The sequence below is a fragment of the Rhinichthys klamathensis genome, unplaced genomic scaffold (assembly GCF_029890125.1).
Source record: "Rhinichthys klamathensis goyatoka isolate OS25496 unplaced genomic scaffold, OSU_Roscu_1.1 h1tg000121l_1, whole genome shotgun sequence".
NCBI classification, from domain to species: domain Eukaryota; kingdom Metazoa; phylum Chordata; class Actinopteri; order Cypriniformes; family Leuciscidae; genus Rhinichthys; species Rhinichthys klamathensis.
The window spans coordinates 967243-978954 of record NW_026606658.1 but is presented as its reverse complement, the minus strand read 5'-3'; the positions used below and the strand labels follow the sequence as shown (position 1 = coordinate 978954).

General features: G+C 37.3%; 1 protein-coding gene across 2 annotated transcripts in view; it reads right to left on the bottom strand.

Moving 5' to 3' along the window:
* Positions 1–1078: 1078 nt before the first annotated feature.
* Positions 1079–11712, bottom strand: part of gucy2cb (guanylate cyclase 2Cb) — a 54791-nt gene continuing 44157 nt past the window's right edge. For both annotated transcript variants that reach the window (XM_056255446.1, XM_056255447.1), the window contains 8 exons: positions 5663–5754; positions 5327–5482; positions 4562–4754; positions 4297–4471; positions 2215–2313; positions 1746–1840; positions 1425–1501; positions 1079–1308 (listed from right to left, as the gene is read on the bottom strand). In XM_056255446.1, coding sequence (XP_056111421.1) covers positions 1116–1308; positions 1425–1501; positions 1746–1840; positions 2215–2313; positions 4297–4471; positions 4562–4754; positions 5327–5482; positions 5663–5754 — 1080 coding nt within the window. In that variant the 3' untranslated portion in view covers positions 1079–1115. The remainder of the gene's footprint in view (positions 1309–1424; positions 1502–1745; positions 1841–2214; positions 2314–4296; positions 4472–4561; positions 4755–5326; positions 5483–5662; positions 5755–11712) is intronic.

The window sequence follows — 11712 nt, the reverse complement described above, 5'->3', positions numbered from 1 at the left end:
TATTTGCATCATTTTTTTATGGCCTTGTATTTTTTATAATCATACTGTGCCACCCATCTGTGTTTATTTTATTCTAATAAATGTCAGATTACTTGTCAGGGCACAGGTAATGTTTTGGTTTACGTTGAATTTTAGTCTGTACACACACAATGCCCTTTTTTATTCTTTATGTTTTTGTTGTGTTACATTTGTGTAACATTTCTCTAGTATCAAAAACATGGTCTGTGTCAAAATCAAAATTTCCTGTGATTTTGATACTAGAGAAATGTTACTTTTTTTGTTGTTGTCTTTTTGCTTTTTTGTTTTGTTTTCTCCCCATCTTTGTTATGTTTCCTTGACAATTTCTTAAATTCATATCTACATTATAGGCCATACCATGTATACCATACTTCCACTGAGCTCTTACATATAATTTATTTATAAAATATGGGTTGTGGCTTTGTTTTCATGGTGTGAAAGGTAAAATTGAATTTTGTTGTTATTTATTTAGTTTTTTTATGTACTTTATATGTATAATGATGTACTTTAATTATTACATATTGCATAATCAATTAGCTTTGATTCGCAGCCTGTTGAAAAAAAACTCCTCAAGTTAAGAAGATGTTAAGTAATAATTACTAATGGTTTTCTTTACTTGACAGGTTTTGTTGAAACTGGGCACAGACCCTTAGTCGTGTATGTATGCCAAAGAATATTGGATTAATTGGATTAATTAGTCTCTCTTCAACCAAGAGAATATCTTTTAGCACAGAAAACAATCATGAATTACTGTAGATGTCCAAGCAGCATTATTGTGTAAATAGTTATCAAAATAATTGAAATAAATTTTCGTTTCTTTTTCAAATGTGTGTGAAGAGTTTATTATTATATTATTGTTTAGCTGAAAATTAAATATCTTTCCTGTAAAATATTGTTGCACTCTCATGCTAAAACCTAAGCTGAGATCTACAACACTTATTAACAACTACTAATGTTAGATAATGCTATAACACTAAGTATAAATGCTTTTTTTTTTTTTTTATAATATACAGTATTTACATTTTGCAGTGATTGCATCAGGCTTTTGGTCCAGTTGCTGATGCGGCAGTGTGTTAGTGTGATGTTCAGGGTTGGGGTTACAGGTATGTGCTTAGACTGTCACCGGTGGCCAGGTGGAGATACTCTGGCAGTTCTGTGCACTCCACTTCCACTATGGGCTTCCTGTGACGTGCTGACAGGGTCTTTCTCTTCCACAAGCTGCAGGGCCGCTTCTCCAGGCACGCCTTTATCATTTCAGACAGGTCCTGCTGCAGATTCTGGAAGTTTTCCCTGCCAGGAGGACAGTTCACAATAATGAAATCTTTTTTTAAAGTACATCACAGACAAGTAATGAATTCACAGACTAGTTATTAGGAACAGTAAGGATCATAAAATGTGAAACTCACGCTGTTGGAGGCGTTGGCAGATTATAATTTTTCCCTGTAACTCCCGTCAACCAGTACGTTGTCTCTTTTCCTTTACCCTGCAGGGTATATGAAGACCAGTGCTGTTATTGTAACTAAAACTTTTACAAATCATTTTCATTCAGCGAAATGAAGATGAAATAAAAATATATATATTAGATGAAAAATCTAAATCTTAAATTAAAATAAAATCTAATTAAAAATACTAATAAATGCTATAATAGTATATATATATATATATATATATTATACAAAAATAACTGATGAGGACAATTATTAAAAGAATGTTAGTGTAAAAACTACCTTTAAGTAAGTTTCTCCTCTCTTTTCATACTCAAACTTGCAGTCTGTGCGCTGGAGAATGTTGATAGTTGACTGACTCACATGGATTCGTAGTGCTGGGGTGAGGAGATGAATATAGAATAAAATATAGATTAAACCGTTGGATTACTCACAATGCTTTAGTTGGGGAAATCTAGTGAACTGATTGACAGTACCGTTCAAAATTTTGGTAAAAAGTTTATAATGTTTTTAAAAGAAGTCTCTTATGCTCACCAAGGCTGCATTTATTTGACTGAAAGTACAGTAAAAACAGCAATATTGTGAAATATTCCTTTGTTACTCCTTTGATGGCAAAGCTGAATGTTCAGAAGCCATTGCCTCATGATCCTTCAGAAATCACTCTAATAGGCTGATTTGGTGCTCAAGAAACATTTCCTATTATTATCAATGTTGAACGGTAGTGTAGGTTTTGAAAGGCAGCACTACTCACGTAGACCTGTGGACTCCATACGAGATGCCGTGTTCACAGTGTCTCCAAACAGGCAGTATCTGGGCATCTTAATTCCCACTACACCAGCAGCACAGGGCCCTGTGCGCATGCAACATAAAAAAATACAAGCTAAGGGGTTATATTGTATATTTTTGTATTGTTTAAAATATTTTTCCTACTTATCTACTTATTTTTTCCACCAAAAAACAATGACTTCGAAACCCTTTCTCTGACCCTTGCATTTCTCGAGTTCACACTTCGGCACAGATCGAGTAAAAGAGTATGCGTATTTGGGTTGCTGTCCGAGGAGAGGGCTCAGAAATCTGTATTTTGGCCCGAACCCAGAGTACTCCCCCCGTATCCCTGGTTGTGATATAGGAAACAGCCAAGAGTGAGGAGTCAGAGGGATGCTGAAAACTGTTGAGGAACATAGGTGAGTCGGCTGCATATATATATATATATATATATATATATATATATATATATATATATATATATATATATAGGCCTCCTCTCGTGCTGATTGGATAGATCATTTGAACAAGTTCTTCCCGAACATTATTAATAAAACATAATTTTTTTCGGATATGACCTTTCATGCAGTGTGTTATATTGCTGTTCGTGAACGTAAAAGGTCTGCAAAGTTTCAAAGGTCAAAATACATGATAAATGGAATTATTGTCTGCCAAAAGATAGAACCGAATCTGAACGGCCTGAAACAACTCAGTAAATCCAGTCTTACTTCCTGCACTGGTCCCTTGCATGCACTTCCAAATGATGAGTACTCGGGTTCAATTCATACTTTGCAGTCACGTGACTACCATGGATACCTGGCGGGCAACAAACGGGTATTTTCAACGTAGAGTCCTGTAGTTCCAGGTCTTATGGGTCTTTTCGTAGCTATCAAGTCTGTTAGCGAGCTAGCTGCATAACTATGGACTAGAAATAGGATTAACTCCAAGGTAGCTAAATTGTGTAAAGCAGACGAGGTTTTTTAAGATAATCGAGCAGTAATAATTCCTCCGTAAATAATCTAGCTCTACTGTTGGGTCATCTCTGGTTCTCATTGAAAACCATAGATATCACAAACCTCAAAACACCAACTTTTGTATAGTAAAACTGGCGACGTCCTGACAAGATCCTTGATTAGTTTACTGGGTTTCGTTGCTGGAGAACGAAGTTCTTGCCCGCCAGCCAGTACTTGTGACGTGACGTCACGTGCAAAGTATGAATTGACACCATCATTACTGTTCTTATCACTGTGTATACTAGTGCTGAGGAAGCCTCAGAGCTGAAATTCAGATATGGTAATGGGTATTTATTTCATTTCCAACACACGCTGTAAGCGGTAGACCAATCACAACAGACTGGGCCATCTGACCAATCAGAGCAGAGTAGGCTCGCGGAAAAGAGGGCTTTAGAGAGACCGATTCCTTTATCGAACCATTTCAGACTCTGTAAGAAAAGAGGTGATGTTGCAATGTATAATATGAGAAAATTAAAGTGTTTTACATAGAAAGTAGACAGTATATGAAAATGTATTAGAGTATGCCGTGTGGTTGATGTCCAGTGTTGCTAGCTGAGCAGAAATACATAATCGTGTTTGGCTTGGTCCCCTCAAAGTTGCGTTGGATTTTCTCTTTAGCATAAAGGTTAAGAGGCCCATCTATCACTGTTTTCATGTTCATAGAGTTCATTTCTGGAGTAAAATAGGCTATAATCTGTGTGTTTACACAGCTATTTTTTAAATGGCGGGTGCTGGTGTTTCGCGCGCGTTCGGTCAATCAGCGTACACTGACGTCACTGGTAGTTCCTATAGCGCTGGTTTAGACCCTACTCTGAAGTAGGAGCTAAATTAGTTCCTCCAAAAGGAGTTCCTAGAACTAAAATCGTTCATAGTTCCTGCGGTGCGTACACGCCAAAATTCTGATACTTCCACCAATAGTTCTAGGAACTATAAAAAGGTTCCTCCGGTGCAAAAGCCCCTATTAAGAAATGCCCTCTGCAATACTTGAAAACTTTAATCTAACAGTTTATAAGGCCGCACTGTTGAAAAGAGTACAATGAATGACTGGCCGTTACCTGAATGCACACCGATGCGAATCCATACGGGCATCCCAGGGAGATGGCGCAACTGGAATGTGCCCATGAAGGCCAAGATGTCCAGTGCCATGAAGCAGATATCCATTGCATGCCTGTTCCCATTGCGTCGAGGAAGACCAGACACCACCATGTATGCATCACCAATCGTCTCTACCTGAAATAGACACACAGACACATCGCCTTGAATTACTGAGGCAATGTAAAAGAGTTCTATGATACTGGGTACTATAGTGAATTGAAATACCTTATAGACATCATGATTGTCAAGGATGCTGTCGAAGTTTTTGTAGATGTCATTGAGCATGTCCACCACCTCCATAGGTGTGCTGAAGTGGCACAGTGTGGTGAATCCCACAATGTCACTGAAGTAGATGGTGACTTCGTCAAAGAGCTCAGGCTCCACTTTTCCTGTTTCCTTCAGAGAGCGCACAACTGGTCTGCAAAAAAAAAGAAAAAAAGACAAGGGTTAATGATTTAATTACTTAGTCTGTACACTTTTGTTTAAACAAAAAGAAAAAAAATCTAGTTTTTAAATGCTAGAAATGCATTTAGGCATCATAAAATCATAATCTACAGTATAAAAATTGAGATTTATTTGAGATTTGCTAAGTTTTGCTTAAGATTTGCTACATTTAATAGTGAAAAGAAGAAGAAAATAAATGTATTGGAATTGATTGGATTACTCTGGTTTACTATTGCTGTAATCTAATGTAAAAGTCATCAGAGAAGAGAAGAGAAGAGAAGAGAAGAGAAGAGAAGAGAAGAGAAGAGAAGAGAAGAGAAGAGAAGAGAAGAGAAGAGAAGAGAAGAGAAGAGAAGAGAAGAGAAGAGAATTTTGTCAATTTTGATTTCATGGTGACTTTAAAGATTAACATTAATTGAGCATTAAATGACAGCAAGGTAAATTAGTACATTCAATATTTACTAATACTGGCCAATAAGCAATGTGCATATCTAATAATGATCACAAGAAGATTCTGCGGTGTTCTTCTGTTTGTTGTGTTCAGACCCAGGCAGAAGCATGAAGTTTAGGCAGTCCGCTCTGTCTCTCTCAGCCTTGTACAGAGCTGTGCGTTCCTCAACCAGCCGCTCCAGGTTACGGGAATACATCTGCAGCCGGCGGATCAGATTCTCCATGTAGCTCTCATGTTCCTGGTTGTCCAGACTATTCATAACCAAATCAGAAAATCATGTATTAGAGAGATTACAATCATGACTCCTTTCATTTAGATTTTCAGATGGTCATCATGCATGCTAATGGTCTGATTTGATTTTGATTTCTTTCTTCTTTGTCTACCAGTCATCTAAGATTTCTCAATGTCGAACAAAAGCATTTAAAAGTGACCTGACAATCTTCCATAGAGTGATTTCTATCTTTTTGAAGTCTGGTCTTCTGTCTGGGTCCTCGTCCCAACAATTTCTGATCAGCATGCACACCTGGAGAAACCGATTACTGGGTGAAGAGCCAACTTAAATGAAACGTACTTTTTATATAAAATTTTGTCAAAACTTTGGAAAGAACAATTCTTTATGTTTTTTAAAGAAATCTCTTATGCTCAACATGGCTGCACTTATTTAATCAATAATACCGTAAAACAGAAGAACAAATTAAGAATTAAAAGAACTGTTTTATTTGAATATAATTTATTCCTTTCCAGCAGTCATTACTGCTGCAGACTTCATGATCCTTTCATAAATCATTCTAATATGCTGATTTGGTGCTCAGGTAACATCGAGTCAATTCAGCTTTGCATCACAGAAATTGATTACATTTTTTAATTAGGGCCCAAGCCCAAAGGGCGAAGGCCCTATTGTTTTCCTTAGGATTATTAGGGCCCAAGCCTTGAAAAGGCGAAGGCCCTATTGTTTTCCTTAGGATTATTTTTTTATTTTATTTTTTTCTCCTCTTTTATTTTTCTTACGACTATTCGGGCACTTTTGGGGCTCTTAACGTGCACGAAAACTCTTGAAACTTTGCACGCGGGTCAGAACCCGCGGCCATCAGGGCCGGGTTGAAGATGGTACCCGGGCGTGGCAGGGGGGCTCGACAGCGCCCCCTGGAACGGGGTCCGAAAACATGGTCCATAAATCAAACACGCTTGCATGTAATAATATGAAACTCGGTACACATGTAGATCTCCTCGTTTCATATATACTTCACACTCTTACTTTTTACCCCAGCCCAACAGGAAGTCGGCTATTTAGGGTTGTTGGTAAAACACACGCAATGGAATGTGAAATACTCCTCCTAGAGAATTCAAACAAACGGCACGAAACTCGGTCAGCATGAAGTCAAGACATTGAGGATGAAAGTTTGCGAGGGGATTTTTGATATCTCGAACGGTTTGGCCGTGGCGAGGAAACAAAATTATGGCGAGAAACGTGAAACAGGAAGTGTGTCATAACTACTGCATACATTAACTGATCTTGATGAAACTTCAACAGTGTGTTCGTTGTAAGAGCCCGATCACATGGATGTGACTATTGTGAGTCAAAGTTATAGCGCCACCAACTGGCAGCAGGAAGTGTGTCACTTCCTAAATGCTTTGAAATCACCCTCTTATTTTTACCCGATTTGCTTCAAACTTTATGTGTATAATGTAAACACACGGCAGATGTAGACCTGTGAAAGGATTATTGATATCTTAGATACTGTTGCCGTGGCAACACATCAAACTTTAATATTCTTGTTTGATGCTTTTGAGACTCTTAGCATGCTTGAAATTGCATGAAACTCGACAGACACAGGTATGCATATGGTTCAGATCAAGCCGGACAACTTTCTAATTAACTGTCATTAGCTCAGACCAAGAGGAAGTTAGATATTTTGGTTTGAATGTGGATGTTTCTGAGAATTTTCTCTCCCTCTCCCTCTGACAGAGAGAATGCACCCTGCCATTCGTGTGTGTCTGTGTCTGTGTCTGTGTGGGGAGGGGGGGAGGGGCTCTTTTAGTTTAAACACAAAATTATACATAGGGCCATACTGCCCTCTTGTGTCCAAAATTATATTTATATATACATTATACATATATTTGGTATGTGACTGAGGACCGAGAGCTTTTAAATACGGGACATTGATAATGGCCACGTGCAGAGCGCTCGAGGGAATTCCTATGGAAGTAGGAATGAACTAAAAAACGTTCGCTCTGTTCTGCTCGCTCGTCGCCATGGACGCGCACCATTATGAATGCCAGTGCAGCCGCATACTTTTTAGTGTCACTTTAAAATTAGTGCAATAACGGGGCCGATTGCTTGAATTGTGAGTTCAATAGTCTATTATTTTTCACGGAAAACACAACAACAAAAGAGTACAAGGATAGATTCGCTGAAATAGGGGCTTTTACATAAAATAGCCTATTCCGTCATCATCTTTTCAGTCAGCTCTTCACTCTCGTGATTAATGAAATTTGACTCCTGTTGCTGATATTTGCTGCAACTTTCGTTCCGCTCACAAATTAGTAAGCAAACACGCTTCAAATGTGTTTTTATTTTATTTTTGTGTATATATATGTGTGTGTATATATATGTGTGTATATATATATATATATATATATATAGCTTATGTTTCAAATATGAGTTAATTAACAATCGTTGGAAAGAATGATACTTTTAATATCACTAAACCGTCATTAGGTGTCGCCAGGCGACCGTCTTAATGAGCGAGTCATTGATTCATTCGTTCAAACGATTCGTTCGAACGGCTGAGTCATTCATGAATGAGACAGATTATGGATTGGTCGTTGAATCTTTGAGTCAACCGATTCGTTCAAAATGCTGAATGATTCAGTAATGAGAACGCGTTGCTGTGAGATGCTCGATGGTTCTGCTGTGATCTTTGTTTAACTATTTTCGCTGCTGAAACAGAAAAAAAAGTCAATATTGCATCTAAAATGTAAGTGATTTGACGTGTGTGTGTGTGTGTGTGTGTGTGTGTGTGTGTGTGTGTGTGTGTGTGTGATTGTGTCTGTTACAGTGATTGTTTAACCCTTGTTAAAGTTTAGGCCTTGTCTTTTTGGATATATATCTTTTTATATAAAAAAAAATAGCATACAACCCATGTATTTTAAATGTATTGTTTGCTTTAAATTACATTGAGATTTGTATGTTTGGTAATTGAACCTGAATGAATTATAAATGAATGTGCTATATTTCAGATCATATATTTGTTTTCCTTAAAATTTGAACTAACACTAACTTTATTCTCATCTGAATGATAGATTATTTATTTCTGTATAAAATAAAAACACATTTGATTTTTCTTTTTTAATCAATGTAGAATGTGTAACTGAAAAAATAAACAGATTAGGGCTCTGATCGAGGACAATAATGTCAAAAAAAGAATCAGGGCATGTCTCATATCTTTCTAAAATGTAATTATACACCATTTATTTTTATATAAAATTATACAAATATTAGAACTAAACCCATTTTATTCCTTTTTTTCAATTTAAGAATTATTTTTAAGTTTAAAAACAGCCAGAATGGTTGTTTAGTCAAAAATAATAATAATCCAAATCATATATAGTGCTATACTGCCCTCTTGTGTTCAAAATCAGGTAGGCCTATTGAATTTATATATATTTATATATTAGGGATGTTACTATGGGAATATTTTCCCACCGGTTAATCAACGTGTGATTGTGTAAACAAATTGTGTAAACCTCCCGCTGGGGGGTTTAAAAACACTAACTTGAAAGCGAAAGTATAATATGGACGTCCGCACGGACATTGAAATGGTGGCGCTCGAATGAATTCCTATGGAAGTAGAAATTAACTAAACGTTCGCTCTGTTCTGCTCGCTCGTCGCCATGGACGCGCACCATTATGAATGCCAGTGCAGCCGCATACTTTTTAGTGTCACTAAAATTAGTGCAATTTCGGGGGCCGATTGCTTGAATTCTGAGTTCAATAGTCTATTATTTTTCACGGAAAACACAACAATAAAAGAGTACAATGACAGATTCGCTTAAATAGGCGTTTTTACATAAAATAGCCTATTCCGTCATCATCTTTTCAGTCAGCTCTTCACTCTCGTGATTAATGAAATTTGACTCCTGTTGCTGATATTTGCTGCAACTTTCGTTCAGCTCACAATTTAGTAAGAAAACACGTTTCAAATGTGTTTTTATTTTATTTTTGTGTATGTGTGTGTATATGTATGTATATATATAAATATAGCTTATGTTTCAAATATGAGTTAATTAACAATCGTTGGAAAGAATGATACTTTTAAACATAACACTAAACCGTCATTAGGTGTCGCCAGGCGACCGTCTTAATGAGCGAGTCATTGATTCATTCGTTTGAACGACTGAGTCATTCATGAATGAGATAGATGTTTATGGATTGATTGGTCATTGAATCTTTGAGTCAACCGATTCGTTCAAAATGCTGAATCATTCAGTAATGAGAACGCGTTGCTGTGAGATGCGCGATGGTTCTGCTGTGATCTTTGTTTAACTATTTTCGCTGCTGAAACAGAAAAAAAGTCAATATTGCATGTAAAATGTAAGTGATTTGACTTGTGTGTGTGTGTGTGTGTGTGTGATTGTGTGTGTGATTGTGTCTGTTACAGTGATAAGAGTTTAACCCTTGTTAAACTTTAGGCCTTGTCTTTTTGGATATATATCTTTTTATATTAAAAAATAGTCATACAACCCATATATTTTAAACGTATTGTTTGCTTTAAATTACATTAAGATTGTATGTTTGGTAATTGAACCTGAATGAATTTTAAATGAATGTGCTATATTTCAGATCATATATTTGTTTTCCTTAAAATTTGAACTAACACTAACTTTATTCTCATCTGGATGATAGATTATTTATTTCTGTATAAAATAAAAACACATTTGATTTTTCTTTTTTAATCAATGTAGAATGTGTAACTGAAAAAATAAACAGATTAGGGCTCTTTTTGATGACAAGAAATGAAAACCAATGCGATATGATGAATGTCCAAAAGATGGCTCCCACAGACTGTTTTTAAATAGGATTGTTTGATATTTTTTGCTTTTAAACTGTGTGTGTGTGTGTGTGTAAGAGATTTTGGTTGGGTGACAGTTGTAGTTTACAGTTTGACAAGAGTTTATAGTTTGACAAAAGCACAATGTTGTGTTTTATTGCGAGTGTACACAAATATAAGTAAACACTTTGCAGTTTGAATAATGTCCTGTATGAACAAAAGGACGGAGTATGTTTTTATGTCTACATTGTTCAATTACGCCACACACACACACACACACACACACACACACACACACACACACACACACACACACACACACACACACACACACACACACACACACACACAAACACTATTTTTCTAATCAGATCAGGCAAGTAATATTCTGTCTTGTCTCTTAAAAAAACAATATATATATATGTATATATATATATATATATATATATGTGTGTGTGTGTGTGTGTGTATATATATAAATATAGCTGCGAGCAGCGATGAAAGGGCCAAAGCCGGCGGCACCGCCACCCCGGTTATAGCGCCACCAACTGGCAGCAGGAAGTCTGTCACTTTCAAAAAGCTTTGAAATCAGCTGATTGCTTCAAACTTCACTACTATGATGTAAACACACGGCAGATGTAGACCTGGATGTAGACCTGACCTTTCAGAAGGTTGCTCTCGCATACTTTGTGGTTGACATGTGCCCTCAATGCACACTTTTGCAGAGCCCACACTGATACAAGCTCTACAGCACACTTCTTTTCGACAGTCAAAGCAGGGTTACGTTTTTGCACGTCGTGCACAATAACCCTAAAGGCACCAGGGTGGCGGTGCCACCGGCTTTATATATATATATATATATATATATATATATATATATATATATATATATATAAATATAGCTGCGAGCAGCGATGAAGGGCCAAAGCCGGTGGTACCGCCACCCCGGTGCCTTTAGGTAACTAAAGGCACCGGGGTTGCGGTGCCACCGGCTTGGGCCCGTAATCGCTGCTCGCAGCTATATTTTATTATTAGGGCCCAAGCCCAAAGGGCGAAGGCCCTATTGTTTTCCTTAGGATTATTTATTAGGGCCCAAGCCCAAAGGGCGAAGGCCCTATTGTTTTCCTTAGGATTATTTATTATTATTATTATTAGGGCCCAAGCCTTGAAAAGGCGAAGGCCCTATTGTTTTCCTTAGGATTATTTTTTTTTTTTTTTTTTTTTTTCTCCTCTTTTATTTTTCTTACGACTATTCGGGCACTTTTGGGGCTCTTAACGTGCACGAAAACTCTTGAAACTTTGCACGCGGGTCAGAACCCGCGGCCATCAGGGTCGGGGTGAAGATGGTACCCGGGCGTGGCAGGGGGGCTCGACAGCGCCCCCTGGAACGGGGTCCGAAAACTTGGTCCATAAATCAAACACGCTTGTAT